General features: G+C 41.4%; 3 protein-coding genes across 3 annotated transcripts; 1 reads left to right on the top strand and 2 right to left on the bottom strand.

Annotated features, from left to right (window-relative positions):
• Window positions 1-247: 247 nt before the first annotated feature.
• LOC135796712 (integrin beta-nu-like) lies at window positions 248-2,962 on the top strand. Its single transcript, XM_065308874.1, has 4 exons — window positions 248-494; window positions 560-1,863; window positions 1,924-2,435; window positions 2,502-2,962. The coding sequence occupies exons 1-4, from the start codon at window positions 336-338 to the stop codon at window positions 2,837-2,839; spliced, it is 2,313 nt and encodes a 770-aa protein (XP_065164946.1). The 5' UTR covers window positions 248-335; the 3' UTR covers window positions 2,840-2,962.
• Prp6 (pre-mRNA processing factor 6) lies at window positions 2,882-6,173 on the bottom strand. The gene is made up of 5 exons (XM_065308941.1): window positions 5,955-6,173; window positions 4,364-5,888; window positions 4,122-4,301; window positions 3,683-4,063; window positions 2,882-3,626 (listed from the first exon to the last, which is right to left on the bottom strand). Exons 1-5 carry the CDS (start codon window positions 6,047-6,049, stop codon window positions 3,006-3,008), a joined length of 2,802 nt encoding a protein of 933 aa, XP_065165013.1. The 5' UTR covers window positions 6,050-6,173; the 3' UTR covers window positions 2,882-3,005.
• A 2,352-nt stretch (window positions 6,174-8,525) lies between these two features.
• Window positions 8,526-17,187, bottom strand: LOC135789564 (uncharacterized). Its single transcript, XM_065299463.1, has 3 exons — window positions 17,048-17,187; window positions 10,142-10,359; window positions 8,526-9,842 (listed from the first exon to the last, which is right to left on the bottom strand). Exons 2-3 carry the CDS (start codon window positions 10,200-10,202, stop codon window positions 9,697-9,699), a joined length of 207 nt encoding a protein of 68 aa, XP_065155535.1. The 5' UTR covers window positions 10,203-10,359; window positions 17,048-17,187; the 3' UTR covers window positions 8,526-9,696.
• Window positions 17,188-17,443: the final 256 nt, after the last annotated feature.

The following is a 17,443-nucleotide window of genomic DNA, read 5'->3' as shown; positions in this document are numbered from 1 at the left end:
GCAACCTTGGCCAATTGCCTATTTCTGATGTAAATAAACAGCCACTCCTAAATACTGAGATGTTGTTTAAATTATTGGGAACTGCTTTTTTACAGTTACGACTAATCCGGAGATAGTGATTGGGAGAAGAGATATGTTTTTGTCAATTGTGTATGTCTAGTGATGAAATTATGCCAATATTGGTATTAGGTTTACTGCAACGATCATATTAGTCATTATCGTTGAATAAACACACAAGCCAAATAAGATAACTTTCAGAGTGATGATAGTTATGGTCCCATGTTACCACACGGCACAGGTTTGCAACCGGCAAACTTGTTAAATCTGTATATATAATGTACGCATCAATGTTTTCATTAATTATATTATGCTCTGCTGTAACCATTATTAATGGCCAGTTACTTAATATCTGTCAGAATAGTCAGAATAATTCGAAGACTACATGCGAGGAATGCATGTCTCTGGATCCCAATTGTGTTTGGATAACGAGTGAGGTGATTATAATACATTATAATATTGCTTTGTACAAATATCTAAATTTAACTAAAAATGTTACTAGGTACAACCAGGCAGATCAAGATGCACCATAGAATCGAACACTCACGAACCCGGAATGACCATATTCAAAGGTGGCCCATCGGGATGGTCCACTCTCGAAGATCACGATTTTCGTTTGCCATCGGATGACACCGCCACGGCAATTCAGATTCGACCACAAAAAATTAAACTGAAGCTGCGCCAGAACGAATCCATTACATTCACCCTAAAGTACAAAGCTCTGGAGAACTACCCACTCGATATTTACTACCTCGTAGATCAAACTTTTTCTATGGCCAAACATCTAGACGAACTGAGTAAACTGAACGAGCGACTCGCAAACACGCTTGAAGACCTAACGACTAACTTTAGAATAGCTTTTGGTTACTTCAGCGACAAAGTCTTAATGCCCTACTACGCAATGGATCAAGCACGTCAGGAAAATCCATGTCGCGATCTGAGCACCTCCAAAATAAATCAGTGTGTGCTAGGCTCCAACTTTGTGCATGAGCTGAACTTCACTAACAACACAGCAAGCTTCCAAGAGAAAGTAAAAGATTTTAAATTTACAGCTAACCTTGACGATCCAGAGGGTGCCTTAGATGCATTAATGCAGATAATATTGTGTGACTCCTTCGGTTGGCGAAATTACTCAAGGAAGATGATAGTACTGGCGACAGATGGATTGTTGCATACAGCAGGAGAAGGTATTCTAGGTGGGGTGGTAAACCGCGCTCCTCGGGAATGCAAAGTAAAACAACAGAAGGACGGACGCTGGGTCTACGATGGTCTCCAACGAGATTACCCTTCAGTGGAAGAGATATACAGAGCTTTGCTTATGAAAAAAATCGCAATTATCTTCGCTATCCAGGAGACATATGAAACCGCAGCCTATTACAAAGAAGTTAATGATCTATTGCATAAGGTCTCCTTTCTCGCAATGATGCGTCCTGATCGGAACAACATTACAGAAGTGTTAGAGACAGGCTTCAGGGACGTTGTAAAGAAGGTGTTGTTCAATGTAGTAGACCCGCCAGATTATCTAAAGTTCGATTCTACGTCTACCTGCGGGGAAGCCAACATCAACCACACATGGGGCTGTTATAAAGTGGAACTAGGAAAGGAATACACCTTCAATATTACAGTAACTCTTAAGGGCCAGCCTAGAGGGCACAGGCATGTGATCCATATCGAAGAAATGCATCTGCACGAGCAGGTGGAGATCGAAATCGAATACCCAGAAACCTGTGAATGTGACACCAAAAAACCGGACCCAAAGATTCATGGGGAGTTCTCATGCGGGATATATAAATGCGATCCGGGATGGTAAGTATTTCCTCAGAATGTACAAAGTATAATTAACTGTGTAATTAAACTGTGTTACAGGATTGGAGACCGTTGCGACCAAAAGTGTGATCCTTCCACAGCGCGTTATACAAAGAGTTGCAAAGGCAAGTCATGTTGCGGGTATGGCGACTTTAACGAGGATACGTGTAAATGCGACTGCAACAAAGGCCGCGCCGGGAACCATTGCGAAATCGAGTGTTACGTGGACAACAAAGATCAAGTTTGCTCCGGGCATGGTCATTGTGGAACCGATGGCTGCATCTGCGAGCCGGGTGTGAAGCAAGATAAATTCTGTAACTGTACCGTGTCGACGGATACGTGTGTGAAGCCAGGAAAGACCGATATGTGCAGTAAACACGGCGTTTGTAACTGTGGTAAGTGCGAGTGTAACAAAAACGGCACAGGCAGCTATAGAGGTAAGTATTGTGAGTTCTGTTCGGGTTGTAATACATGTAAGCATCAGGGTGTATTGGAGAAACACATCAGAGGCCAGTTAACCCCATCAGAAAGAAAAGCGTACGTCTTCTGGCCCGTTACCGATAATGAACCACGTAAGTATTGAATAGAATACATGCAGAGAAATAGAAACACTTGATTACACGGTGGATTCCTTTCAGAATACGATTGTAGGATGTTCTATTCGCCGAATTCTACGCACGCATGTGACGTTTTCTATATCTCGACCGTCGATGGTACAACTAGCATTATGTATTACCTAAAGTGCTCTTCAAATCCATCGTTACTAGCCAGTTTGGGCTTTATGTACCCATACGCGTGCGCTTTGCTGGCTATATTCTTTATTGTTTTGCTTTCTTGGAAAGCGCACATATTTTATGCAGATAGACGCTCTTTTGCTAAGTTTGAAGAGGCCAAGAAGCACACAAGTTTTAACGAAAATCAATTATATAAATCACCAATTACGTCGTACCGAAATCCAACGAAAAAAGAGGAGTGACAAGAAAATGAGTAACGCGTTAACGCTTTTATGGATCAAATATTAGTTTAAACTGTGGTTGTTTATACTTTGCATCATTCTTAGTAACTACCAAAAATAAATGTAAGTCATTTATGTTCTCCATGATAATTCATTTTATCATTATGAATAAACCGTTTGTCATAAGTTAAACTGGAATTGGAACTTGCTTGGCAACACATTGTAACACTTGCTCAGTAGTAAGTGTCCAATTGCGAATATCCTTGCTGACGGCACACCATAATTCGCCGTTGTATGTTTCTGCAGCTAAGCAGCGCTGTCTTACCTGTTCCAGCTGCTCGGGTGTACCATGAAGCTGCTCAAAGCGATACCAAAATGCCCACGCGTCCCCGAAATGCGGCTCAATTTTAAGCGTACGCGCAAACCATTCGCGACATTTAGTCAGTTTGCGCTCTGTCCAGAAGAGCTTACTGACCGCAAGCAATACATAAGGGTCATGCTCGCACTTCTTGAGCGCATCCACCGATTTAGACTTGCGCTGTGCACGCGGTTCCATAAACACCGCCTCGGCCCACAGACGACCGGACGTCGGGCACTCCTGTAGTGCCTTCGCCATCATCGACATAGAAACATCTCGCAAACCAGCGCGCATTTCAACGCGAATTGCCTCCAACCACAGCAGTTCAGACTTGGGATTCTTTAGACGAGCACGTTCCAGCACAGAGCGTGCTTTGATCAACAATCCGCGGCTTTCTTCTAACCTTGAGAGTAACATCCACAGAGGAATCGCTGTCGGGCATTTCTTAATCTGAAAACAATATAATGAAACACCATGCATGCAATAATTAGATTTAAATGACTTACGCCTTGATTGTATGTGGAGAATGCACGCTCAGGATCATTTTGCTGCTCGTAGATTTGACCCATCATCATCCACAGCTTAGAAAACTCCGGAAATACTTTCAATGCTTCTTCCAACAGAACAAGCGCGGCTTTCAAATCGTTCAATAGCCATTCCAACTTAGCACTCTTCATTAAAACACGTGGAGTTGGTGCAGAACCACGAGCTTTGGCAAGTAACTTACGCGCACGCTCATACTCATGGTTCTCGGACTCCAATTTGACCGCAGCCAACCAAATTTCTTCGCTGTTGGGGTTGGCTTGAAAGGCTAAAGAGAGAATACCACGCGCAGCAGGCACATCACCAGCCAACCATTTACTTTTGGCACCCATGAGCCACAATTGCTGTGAAAAACACACAAACATAAATTAATCTATTGATCAACAGTGAAAAACAAAATACAAACCTCATTTTAGGACAATGCGCAACTGCTCTCTGAAGTAGGTTCTCTAAACTCTCACGGGTACCATAATTCCGTTCAAGATGCGCCGCCCTCAACCAGATAGTCTTCTTACCAGGGAAAGCCGCCAGCGCATGCGTGTACACTGCACGTGCGCATTCAATCGCGTTCTGACTAATACACTGCAACAATTACAAAGAAAGAAAATTATAAAAAGTCTTATAAAACGGTTCAAGATACATACATTATCTGCATCTTCCATCCAAGTATGTTTCTGATCCTCTGGTTCCACGCCATGTGAGATGATTGACTTAATAATAGCCTTGCAGCACTGCACATGCTCGCCTTTCTCACTCTCGATGGCCTCTTTAAACCAATGATCTCTGTTGATCTCGACTCCATTTGCGCTGAGGGATGAAATAGCTCTCTCGATGATTTTGTCTACCATATGATGATTACCATTTGCTTCCTCGAGCTTTGCAGCAGTGGTCCATATTTGTTTATCTGTCGGAATGTTCTCCCTGGCTTTATTGAGGACTTTCCTAGCGTTGTCATAAGTTTCCAGTCGGGCAAGCGCCAACCAAAGCTCCACTGACGTCGGGCAACATTCCACTGCTCTCGAAAGTAAAATTTTCGCATCGTCTGGATTTTCCAACTCCACAGCAGCTTTCCAAAGACGTACAGAGTTGGGAATGTGTTCCAATGCTTTGCGGAACACCCTCCGTTTTGCTTTCGTCTCTGTTTCGACATCAGCAGCCTTAATCCAGATACGAACCGAAGTGGGAATATGTCTAGCCGCTTGCGCAATCACTGCCTTTGCTGTTTCCGGCGGTTGTAGACGCGCTGCTTCCAACCAGAGATCTTCACTCAGTGGATTATCCTCACAACCTTTCATGATGAGATTGCGAGCGGCTTGAACCTTCCCGGTGACTTCTTCAAGTCGTGCGGAGGCGATCCATGCAGGTGGATGGTTCGGATTTGTTTCACGAACTGATTTAAGTAACAAGCGCGCTTTTTTGATGTCATTGATATCCCCACCGTAGGTAGGAATCATAGACTGTAAGTCTGTGAGGTAACCCTTGGGATCTACCACTGTTTGACCAGTGACAGAATCAGAAACTTGTGATAACTTAACATTCATGAGCGTATTACGCGCCTGGCCGATTTTACGCAGATCCATATCGCCGGTAGGTGTAAGTAAACCCGGCGTAGCGGAGCCGGGAATCATGCTAGCTAAACCAGAGGAAGGATCTAGGGTAGAGGATGATTCTCCGCCCAGGTTACGTGATAATACACTGTCTGGTAAAGGCGTGAATTTTTCCGCGCGCGGATTACGTTGTTTTTTATTGCGCGCATCACCTACCTCTGGAACACTCTTCCAGTCATCATCACTGACATGCATGAGATCGCGTTTCAGGTCGGAAAACTGTTGCTGGATCTTGGGGCGTTCTTGACGGAATTTTTCCAGTTCTTCACGGAGCCTTTTCTCTCTGTATTCCTTTCTTTTCTCATCCATTCTCTTGTCAATTGCCTCATAGATTGCATCTGCTTCAGCATCATCTTTATCATATGGATCTTTGGAGAATAACGAGCCGCCGTAGCCGGTGAATTCATCGTAGTTTGAATCGTTTAAATCTTCTTCCTCCTGCTCCTCTTCCTCATCTTTCTTTTTGGCGCGTTTTGTTAGAGGTGGTGCGTGTCGGTCGTCGGAAACGTCGTTGGCGTCGCGGGCTGGACCAATATCCGACCGAGTGGTGAAGCCAGTCGCACTGTAAGTAAATTTCAATAAATTAACGATAAATAACACGAAATCTAATCATGTTTTGTATATTTACCCTCTGCCGACACCAGCCACATAACCTAGGGGTGCCGGAACGCCGAGAAAGTGCTTCTTGTTGCGATTTACTAGAGCCTGCGGTGGGGCTGCCATCCTGAATGCTGTTTATCCGAGGGTGAGCACTAATTTTTATTTATCAGTATAATATAACCGAGAACATTTGTGTTTCTTCGTGGACAAACAACGCAAACAAACGTTTTCACAATATTGACTTCTATTGAGGGTTAAACGTATATTGGGTTGCCTATGCAAGCACAGAAAATTATATGAAATTTAAAAAGTTCACACAGCCTCGAAGTTTATTATTGAATTAAAACAACCCACGGCATGTTACAAATTTAATTACCACTGAATATATGGATGTAATTAAATTTTATATCCATTCAGATAAAATTTATATGTATATTTATGATATACGATATTTTATTTTAGCGTTTTTGTCGCATTTTTTCAAAATAGCTTAGTGCGCTCACAAAAATCTGTGCCAAATTTCTTGCCGTCTTCTCAAATTGCATTAAATCTCTCCCACGCATCAACAATAGTAAAAGCGAATGGAATTCGGCGCTTATTCGCCCTCTGTGAAAACGCGCCACTTGGCATTCCACCAACTCGCATATTTTCGACTGTGGCAAGGACACGTGTTTTTATTCATACGATTTGCAATTGATCTCTTTATTTACCATCCAAATTTTAATTAAACAACAGATACCACTTCACGTTGCAAGCACGCCAACTGTTTGAATAATTTTCATACAAGAAAACAAGAAACCTCCTCGGTTATTTAATATTTAACACGTCGCGAAGTATGCGCGCTTTGTGACGTGCCGCGAATATTTGTCGTGTTTATCGTGGCTGTTGGTTCAGCCCGTTTCTCATCTAAATGGAGTGAAAAGTGTACATTCCCATTCAGGTCGGCGAGCATCATGCTTTGTGAAAGGGGTTAATCCGACGAAAGGGTTTGCCATGGCCGGCTAAGCCAACAAATATGCAAAAAGATCCGCAAATACCTTGGAAAATAATATGCTTTTGTTTTCTGGCGGTTGCTGTGAATACTCCCGCTTAAATTTACACAAATATTGCGGAAATTACTTTACATTGATCACAACTTGTGCGATGAAGACTTCTATTACTGTATATTTATAGAAATACGTCCGTATTTTGCCATGTCGATCTTGTTTTTTTATTTCTGTTTATATTTTTTCTGCTTTCGACACTTTCACGAGCCGAAGCAGCGCGTCAATAAAATAAATTCGTAAAACCGTCCAGACCAAGAGACGCAATACAATCAAACGAAAGCCATAAAATAAAACCCAGGTAATAAAAAAATGTGTTCGCGAGCGAATCAAGCACGATGGCAATCTCATTCTCATATTAATTAAACGCTGAATCAATTTGAGTTTTTCTCGAGTGTTGAGGAATTGCGTGCGTCGTCGTTTTGAGGCTGGTTTATTCCGCTGACTTATTCTGTTCACAAATCACGATTATCTCACATTTCGCTTGCCTTAATACTTTCGTCGGCTTAATCTGCTGGGAACGCCACTATTATCCGCGCGGAATGGAAACCCGACATCCTGTGACGTTCACCGCCGCCAGGACTGCAAGTCGATCGCGTCCTGTGCGCCGCAAACCACATTTACTACTTTAAAACCATCAAAACACGTTTTTGATCGAATTATCTCCAGACACATCAATAATAATCAATCAAGCGTAAAACTTATTCAGTAATCTAGAAATATAGAAGATATTGTCCTTGGATCCAGGCCATTAACTTTTTTGCGCGTTTTTTTCTTCACGTTTCGGTATCAGATCTCATCAACGTGACTAGATACTAGTGTTTTTTCTGGTAAAGTAGAGATGAAGTTGGTAGCGTAGAGTCGCCTAATTTGCGGTTGACCTAACCGGGATGCCCCTGCCGCCGCCGCCACCGCCACGTAATTGAATTCTATTGAAATGACAGCGCGCGCAGCGCGCTAATAAAATAAAACTAACAAATTTCCCGGGATATAATTCGAGTTTAATTGGAATAACATGCAGGAATTTGATTAAATATTTCTCCGTTATTAAAATGCATATTTGTTTATTTTACAACCCGTTTAGCCGGAAGCGCGCAGAATGAAAACGGCGTTTTGATCCATTTTGTCAGATACGCCTGTAATAGGACAACCCTGCACGTGATCTCCTCAATGGAAAGCACTCCGAGGCTTTTATTCCAAGAATCGAATAAAGAACGCGCTGTGACGGCGAGCGGCGGCGGCAGCAGCGGTAGACGGCGCGCCCGACAATCCTCCCCGCAGGCCACCGCCGGCCAAAAGCACTTTATCGCGGCGCTCGTTGATTTTACTTATATACGCACTTAACGATCTTCCGCACGCAATGAAAGACGCGGCTTCAACTTTTCACCATGTGCCTTTATCCGTAAATTGACTTCGGTGGAAATTTGTCAAAAATATCTCACGCTTGTCATGTTCCGCTAATCGATATTGTGCAAGGACTATGAGGAGTTGTGTCGGGATTGCGCGCGGAGTAAACACAATGTTGGGGGAAAGTTTTAAAGCTGGTAGAGACAAAAGACGTTGAATATAATTTAATTTAAACTTTACATTTTCATACAAACAATTTACAATCAAATTGGAAATGATCCAAACATTCATATACTTTATCAAGGTATAAATAACTTTGGTTGTAGAGTTAACAGTTGGCGTAAATATCTCGAATATTCATGGATTCTTTGTTTTGGCAAAGCATATTTTAACATTTAACTTATTCAAATTTATTGTAACTTAACTAGTCACAGCATTAATTCAAGACGGATCTTCTTAACCCATTTTTTCGTAAAAAGTCAAAAGATTTGGTCCTTTATAATTAATTTGACCGTAGGTCGGTACCATTTGCCCACCTGCTTGGAAAATCATGTTTTCCACTCTATAAATCTCTAAACACAAGCTAAAAAGAGTTTTTTGTTTATTTTCAACGCAGGTGAGCGAAGACAAATTAACAGCGCTTCTTCCCCAATAAATTCCATCAATTTGAGTGTTTTTCTGAATACTTACACCGAATGAGCGCTCCTATTGTAGCGTCAGTAAGTCGTAATTACGTAGATTAATTCACTTAAATGTAGGCTTGTGCAATACAAATATTCAAGTGCAAACAGGCCATCTAAGAACACAACATTTACCAAATGGCCAAGAGGCGCAATGACATAGTGCAAATGACTTCTTCTTCATTTTCCCTGGCGATACTTACGCCTTGGTCGTCGCTGAATTTATGTTCAACTTACTCTAACATCCAATTACGTGCGCTTGGTGCTGGTCTACACAGTAACTGTCCCGTGCGCATGCGCGCTAGCCTTCAGAATTATTTATACTAAAATATAGAGTGCCATTTATATTCAAGGGATAACATTACACTCATAGTTGTAAAGCATATCCGCTAGGTCAAAAATTTCAAAATAATTCTTTCTCTACTCTACCAGTTTGTTAAAATTCACATGAATTGTTTAGACAGTCTTTTCTTCTAAGTGTTGCGTAGTTCATCGAGTGTGGGAAGAGAGTATACAGTCTCGATTTTATTTTTACGCTCCGCCCTGACATAAGTCACGCCTCGGCAATGTGTACCGCCCCGTTGGATATAACCTGTGGTAAAATCGGCTCCGCCCTCACGTCTATGTCCACCCCCAGCTGCACCTCCTCCATGTGTGGCGCGTCCTCCTCGCGCCGAACGTTTATTCATACAGGAGCTACTCATGCAGTGATGTAATACTCGCGGCGCTGTATGCATTTTTCACGCATAATATAGCACAGAGCAAGCGTGATCAACACGGCGATCGTTACACCCATACCGATGCTCACCCAGATGATCTCTTCGTTGATTCCCTGGTACGAACGGCCTGGAAATGAAATTTTACGCCCCAAATATTTCATTAGAATGTTTCATATTCTATGCACTTCCTGTAATTTTATAGAAAACAATTTTAATTAGGAGGAGTGTCTAACGCCTTGCTGGACAACTTACATAACGAGCTTGCGTCATATTAAAATTTTAATTAATTTTGTTGCCCGCGCGCTTTTGAGTGTTGACGTTAAGCATTATTTCCAGGCGCAGCTTTGGAATTCTTTTTGAAATGTTTACATTCCACGTGAATATTCGGTATGAAAACTAAAAATAAAAATTGTGAACTGAACTCACCATTGTAGTTATTCGAAATAATTCCGGTGACTTTGCCGGCGACACGTCCACCGACTGGCATCTTGACTGATTCAGCTTACGATTCACACCTGTCGATTATCGGAGATTCAGCGAGCTTCCTGCGAAATCCCAGGAGAAAACGTTGCCACTATCGAGTCGCTGAGGCGCGCAGCGAAGATTTCAACTTTTCGCTGTTAATCCGGCGACGTGCCGAGAATCTGTACACAAAATGTTACGCAACGATCAGTTTTTGGTACTTGCAGGGAATTATTTATGTCGAAGTGCACTTAGAGGGCCGAAATAATTAAGCCGGCGGAAATTACCAAAGCTGAGTATTCTTAGGTCGAAATCCGTATCGTGCATCTTGCCGACTAATATCGGCTTTCCGAACGTGTTGCACGATGTAAATGTACGGTGGGCACGGAATTAATCAAGTGGACCGTCGAGAGAAGCTCCCCGAGAGGCGAGAGCTTTATGCGTGGGCGTTTAGCCGCAGGGCGGTGGCCAAAGGACAAAGCTAACTGATGATCCTGAACATGCACGTACATCGCAAATAGCACATTGAACGTACGAGGCAACAAGTGCGAGCTTTTTGTTTTAGTGCTGCACTCAGTGCATTAGCACATATCGTTGAGCTTTGAGCATTTACCAGCCGCGCGTGGATCGAACGTCGACGTCGTTTTGTTTCCGTCGAAACGTTGTAAGTAAAAGGTTCCGCCAATCAATTACCGATCGCGAATCGGCGCTCAGCTATCCGAGGTTAATCAATCTTTAATCAACGCGCACTCTCTACATTTTCCTGCTTCATTAGGGGGGAAATCGATCGCACCGCCATCAGGCAGCACTCATTTATACGGTAATTGATTTAAACGTCCCGTGCACGTCTTTATCTTGACGTCAGCATGTGTTGACAACGTGACTTGATGTGTTTTTTTGTAGAATATAATGAAACTCGTTATTTTTTCGCCGGCGAATTTTCCGAAATGGTACTAAAAGCCTCACGAAATTGATTGATCATGATTGATTAGCCGGGTGACATCAAGGCTTTTAGCCTGAAAGGGTTCGGAGAACAAATGTTAGCGAAACAAGCACGATTTCTTTCTCTTCGAACCCACAATTCAGGCCGTCTCCGATACATCCTTCAGGTGTTTCCACGAACATCACAAGAGCGTCCGCTTTATTTCGGATCGTTTGATAAAGGCTCTCGGGCGCGCAACCCTCGCGTTGCTATAGTTACGCCGACGCGTTTTGATGTCGGGGGCTTGTGTTCGCTGCTGACAGCTTCACTCCTACGATCGCGCATCTCAATAAGCGCCTAACTATTTGCATGCACACCTGGCCGCGCACGGAGGCAGTAAACGAGCTCGGCGGCGTTCGCGCAAAGGAAATGAATTTTATCGGAATTTTTATGCGTTAAATGAAACATGCCGGAAACGTGCACTTAATTGAAATTCTCAGATTTCGCTATTTATTTGATGTTTCTCCCAAAGCGAAAATATTTAATTTTATCGCGTTATATTTGATTGTTGTAGTTTTTTTTCCGATGTGTAGCGGAAACCAATGGCGCCGTTGAGAGTTGGGAGACAGGAAACAAGCAGCGCGCTCTCGCGTAATCAAAATTTGATGTGTGCAAGCGGCGGCACTCAATAAACGCGCACGAACAACTCGCCAACAAAGTTCGCCCGTTCACGCCCGCGGTCTCCATTAATTCCGGCTAGCCCCGGCATCGTGGCATTGCGCCTTAGCACTCCGATAATGCAACCGCGGTGAGCGAATAATCGAGTTGGCTAAATTTACCGCTATTATACCAATGGGATACCGAAGGGATCATCCCAACGACCTGTAACGACCTGCATTTCATGTCCTACATGTTTCATTTTGTTCATTTGGCGAAAGTTTGGAGTGAATACCCACCAACAACCAACCAACAGCCTACAACCAGATATCTTGTCTTTCATCTAGTTCCGAGCAGCCTTTGAAAGGCCGAGCTTGTTTAATCATGATAAAACTTAGTTTGGAAACATTATTTGGTCAAATTTATCAACCACTATTAAATTTTCCCTCGTCTAGGAATGCAGGAAGAATTTTTTAATTATTTTTTTTTATAAAAAAATGAAGCTTTTGACCTATGTTCGGTTTTTATATCGCAACTCAAAGCATATAACAGAATATAATTCAACCCATATGTTTAGAAAAGGTATACAGTAGCACTAGAAGATGAAGTCTGACCGAATTTCGTTTTTCTCTCGTTGCCTCCCCATCACATCCTATTTTCCTCCGACCCACGCGCCAGTCCACCCGACTCAAGCTGGTCATTGCAAACCAACCTGTGGCGAGAGCGACAGCCGAACGCGACCAACATTTGTTAGCGCACGTGACATTCGCTCACGTTGCTGCAAGCACACGGAGGCGGCGGGTGTGTGTGTGTGTGTGTAAGCGTCGGCGTTGCCGCCACACTCGTTTGCCCCAGTCGGCCGGCATTAGTTTTCGCGCGTCTCTCGTTGCGAATGTGCAACGTGTGGCTCTCGTTTCGTTTATTGCAATTTATGCTCGCGCCTACCGTCACGCATCAGTAATTGGACTCTCTGGATGCTCTAATCATAGTTGATGCTAATTGAAAACTAATGCGATCCAAATTTGTGGTAATTTGATACGGTAATGACGTTTGCAAAACATCAAGTTTTGCATAAATTAGCAGGGAGTGTATTAAAATCAATAACTGATTATTTTGTTGAATAGATTTTAATTAAAATACTCAAACGTTAAGAAAATCTTTTTTCTTATGATTTTTTGTGCTGCTTTAAAATTAATTATTTTATCTTATAGAAAAATTTCCGAGGATTAAGAATCTTCAATCCGTTCCATTCTATCGCTTTTATTTCACGAGATAATCGCAATTGAAATACTGAGAAACTAGTTTTACAGAAGTCAAAATAAAATAAAACGGGATTTCCAACAATAAATAAAGTCTTCAGGAGGTTGACAGTAAGCAAATTATTAAGAAAATTTATAGTTCTTTTGAACATTCCTGCGGTGTTGTTATTTCAGCCTTTTCTAGCTGCCTTCTCGGAAAATAAATAACGAGCTCGTAGAACCCGTCAGATAGCGCAAATAGCTGGGGCCGCGGTATCCAACTCCCCAACATCTCACCCGTACGTCATTTATTCATTGGATTGTTGTTGTCACGGCGTGTTTTGTGGACGGGTATTCTTTGTTTTGTTACCTGCCACGTTCTACGAGTACTTGTCAGTGCGAAATTTCAAGAATTTACAATTTCACAGCTGTTGCAAAAAAGTTTTCATCGTGCATTCCATAAATCATTAAAATTGACTCAAATATTTATCTGTTATATTTTTAACGTGTAAAGTTTTTATATTTTTTCATTTTTTCATAGCAGAATTTCAATAAAAACGCCTTTGAAGCGTTGGACAAAAGAACAGAAGGATCAAGCAAAGTACGACAATACAGCCTTCAACTGGGTTAGTTTTCGCAGCCTTCTGACTAATTGCTCTCACAATTAGGTCTCGTTTGTGCGGAGGAACACTTACCTCTGCAGCTGCGCTCAGGTTAATTGCTTGGTAGTAATGAGATAACGAGACTACTGGGAACGATATGTTTGCAAATGTGTACAGTGGCGGATTATGCTTCAGTGGGGCGTAGGCGCAAATCAAGTTATATTGGGGCCCATAAAAGCAGCAGTCGGAAAATTTTCCCTAGGCGCAAATCAAGTTTGGGGCCCCTAAATCCGAAAATTTTCAAAAACGGTTATTTGTGATTTTAGGCCATTGCTTAATGTTGCATACATTTCATGTGGATCTCTAATATTTTCTTCTTGTATGTATTTTAGAAAATGAGTTAACTCATCAGTGAAATATTCTGGCTCAATATCTTTTTCATACTTAGACAATAATCGCTCTACACAATTATTAGTCTCATCACGGCTTAATTTTAAATCAAAGAAAATTTTAAAATCGTTAAGAACATTGATATAGACATCGCCCCTTCGAGTAATTTCTGATGTTAATACATCACATACAATATAAAAAATGTTGATAATAAAAAAATTTCTTGACGAAAATGCTGTATCATTTTTGTTCGTTTCATCATATTTGCGTTTTCTTTGTCTCATTTAGCCTCCTCTTCAACAGTTTCGAAATTATTTCTGACCTCTGTTATAAATTCGTTTAATGATTTTAATAAACTAACACTATTAAGAATATTTACTTTGGTTCCTGTAAGTATTTGCTGGTAATTTCGATTCTCTGTAGGAGTTTGTTCCAGAAAATTGTTAACAATGCCGTCTCAAATTGATCGAACTCTTTTGATAATTTTTTTGCTTCTAATTTTGAAATTGGTTTTTCATTTTTTTTTTCATTGATAATTGAGTCTTAGGGCTAAAACAGCGTCAGCTCTTGCGGACCATCGTGTATCAATTATTCTCTTGATACTTTTAGAATTCTTATCCTTCATGCATTCAGTTAAAATATTCCACCGTCTTGTAGATGCAGCAAAGAAAGTTGTATATTTTGCAAACACATAAAATACTGTAATGCTCCAGAACAAGATTCCGCTGCAGTATGCCCAGCCAAATTTAAAGAATGACTTCCACATGGTATGAATGCAGCTGATTTGGAATGTTGTTTTATGCGTGCCTGTAATCCACTGTACTTGCCAGACATGTTAGCAGCGTTATCATAAGATTGGCCCCTACAGTTTGTGATATCTAAGCCATAGTCATGTAACTTTCTAAGTACAATTTCTTCTAACGACTCACTGACCACTCTCTGTTTTTTTTTAATCCAACTACCACCCCAAAAATCTAGATAAAAATTGTAGGAGGATAAACGTCGGTACAACGTGTTCCGCAGATGTGAAAAAATGATAGAAAGACGAAATAATTAATATTCAAAAAAAGAGAGTTACCCGCTATTTTACAACCTCAATGGAATATTCCTCAACTCATCTCCTCCACAGATGTTCGAAATTTAAAAAAATTGGCAATATACTACTCGCATTATAGCTACAACTTTCTAACGCAATATTCAAGAAAAGGTCACAAAAATTCGTGGCAGAAAACATCCAAATTTTATTTATACAGTTTGCCACAAAGAAATAAAATCGGAGATAAAAAGTTTTAAGTCAGCTATATATCCGTGACGGTTGCTTTGCGAACACGTGTGAAATGCCGTTTTGGGCGCCAAGTGAAAACCAATACGCTATTCATAAAGGCTGAGGTCAAAACCAACTGATGAAGTATTTGTGGAATTACTATGTCTATATGGGACATATAAGTGCCAGGGGCCCCTCAGGCAGCCGGGGCCCCCCAAGCAGCCGGGGCCCTAGGCGCGCGCCTAGTGCGCCTAGGCCGTAATCCGCCACTGTTGGTATATATCCTAGAGTCAATCGAAAAGCAATAAAATGCCTCTGACGATATTTTGAGATTTTTGATGATTCACAATCCATCTCCCACGAGGAATACGCACACAACTCTCGGATCACCCGATGCGAATTGAAATTGAAACGTGTGGCTGTTGTTTTATTCGACAATATTTGCCGGTTCGCTGGCAGCGCCGGCGAGTAAAAAGTTCGGGGACGAGCGCAAATGTCCCGTCCGAAAGTTTTCAACTCGGAAATTGCTTCGGAAGTTTCTATTTGATTATCCTATCTAGGCGACCGGCCGCGACGAAGAAGTGCGAAATTAATTCATTGTTTCGTGCGGCAGGCGTTTACTTTTATTACGACCTGTGCGTTTGTGTGAAGCAAGTTTGATTACGCATTTGCATATTTCGAGCAGCGTTAAATAAATGTTGAAATTAAGTGGCATTATGCGGCATGCATTAATATGGAAATGTAATTTCAAACATCAAGCAGGCATTGTTATGATTTTTTTCCAAACACACAAAAACTTATTCTATATATTACGTGCTTTTCTTCTTATACGAGCAGAGAGAAAAAAAGAAGAAAGATTTGTTTCGTTGCGAGTCATCAACTTGCAATTCAATTAGACGAAATGACTTTTATATTTATGACCACTTACGTCAATTTTTTACTTTGTATGACAGAAAAAATGCAGCATTTTACTACTTCTGGAGCAGTTCTTTTATTAAAATTCATTTATGTGTTTTAAACTTTGCCGTCTTTGACTGCTTCTTGAAGTTTTTCTTTTGAAAAACAACTTCATTGCTAAAACATGCAAAACAGCCGCAAGATTTGAAATGACAAAAATTCTGCACTGAAATGTTTTCCACGTTTCTCCCACGCTAAAAACCAATTTCAGTGCGGAGCACTCGTGAAATCAGCGCACCAATGACAATTTACATAGAAACTAAATGAATTCGTAAATTTCAACATATTGCACATTCCCGCATCGAAACATTTAATTTTAATGCCGTATAAAATTAAATTATTAAATTTACTAATTTTATTCGTACGCATTACTTCGTAAAGCCCGGAATTTTCGCAATTCTCATTAATAAGCTTTAACGAAATCGGGTTAACTTGTCAAAAACTTATTTTTCTTTTGTTCCAGACACCAGTAAAATTAAATTGGTTTGGATTTTATCGAAATTAAAATCTGGAAAAAAATGCGCAAAAAACATTCACGGGTATAACTGTTTTAATAATTGTATTTTAATTGCAATTTCGGATGCGCCGGTGAGCAAATTCACCGTGATATGACCCGCATATGCAAATTTGCATGATACATATGTTTACACAGTGTAAACACGCCGGAAAAATCGATCGGAATTTTGACAAGCCTTTCGTCTACCACAAAAGTTTGCCGAACATTTTTCATTCAAACTTTTAACGCAAAAAATCAGTTCATGACTTTAATTTCATTCCTGAGTGAAATATTCTTTGTTTCGAAATAGAATTCAAGTATTATTAATGATTGCAAAAACTTACAATTAAATTAGTTGCGAGTTTCACTTTGATTCGGCAAAAAATGCGCGTGCGAATGCGAATAATCCAGCGGCGCGACGTCGTTGCTGAATCGGCGATGGGATACTGAAGCACTGAAATGCGCCGGGACGCCTTGCCGCCTCCAGCCCGGCACGGTTCCCCACCCGAACCGTGCGCGAGTGTGGGTCACAATTCACGTCGCGAAACTGCGAATAACATCGCGTCGGTGGCGGCGAGAAAAAAACACACGCGCGCCCGCGCTACTTTTCGCTGCTGAATAATGAGCGGCCGGCGTGCGGTGCGCTTCATTCTGCAATTGAAACATTTTCATTCCCCGGCGTGTGGGTGTTGTCCTGACAACGTTAAAACAAATAATGATTGAGTGCAATTTATTAAATT

The sequence above is a fragment of the Atheta coriaria genome, unplaced genomic scaffold (genome assembly GCF_025399875.1).
Source record: "Atheta coriaria isolate IRGN ID8LTWV9N9 unplaced genomic scaffold, Caltech_Dcor_3.1 hic_scaffold_1_pilon, whole genome shotgun sequence".
NCBI lineage: Eukaryota > Metazoa > Arthropoda > Insecta > Coleoptera > Staphylinidae > Dalotia > Dalotia coriaria.
Note: the sequence above shows the minus strand (reverse complement) of the source record. Positions and strands in the feature narration are given on the sequence as shown.

What these genes read in the sequence shown, in the direction of transcription:
- LOC135796712 (XM_065308874.1), top strand. Translation starts at nt 336, where the DNA reads ATGTACGCATCAATGTTTTCATTAATTATATTATGCTCTGCTGTAACC. An exon ending in TATAAATGCGATCCGGGATG is followed by an intron (nt 1,864 to 1,923) that starts GTAAGTATTTCC and finishes ACTGTGTTACAG; the next exon opens with GATTGGAGACCGTTGCGACC. An exon ending in CGTTACCGATAATGAACCAC is followed by an intron (nt 2,436 to 2,501) that starts GTAAGTATTGAA and finishes GATTCCTTTCAG; the next exon opens with AATACGATTGTAGGATGTTC.
- LOC135789564 (XM_065299463.1), bottom strand. Translation starts at nt 10,202, where the DNA reads ATGCCAGTCGGTGGACGTGTCGCCGGCAAAGTCACCGGAATTATTTCG. An exon ending in TATTTCGAATAACTACAATG is followed by an intron (nt 9,843 to 10,141) that starts GTGAGTTCAGTT and finishes TTTCATTTCCAG; the next exon opens with GCCGTTCGTACCAGGGAATC.
- Prp6 (XM_065308941.1), bottom strand. Translation starts at nt 6,049, where the DNA reads ATGGCAGCCCCACCGCAGGCTCTAGTAAATCGCAACAAGAAGCACTTT. An exon ending in GGATGGAAGATGCAGATAAT is followed by an intron (nt 4,302 to 4,363) that starts GTATGTATCTTG and finishes TAATTGTTGCAG; the next exon opens with TGTATTAGTCAGAACGCGAT. An exon ending in TCTCCACATACAATCAAGGC is followed by an intron (nt 3,627 to 3,682) that starts GTAAGTCATTTA and finishes TATTGTTTTCAG; the next exon opens with ATTAAGAAATGCCCGACAGC.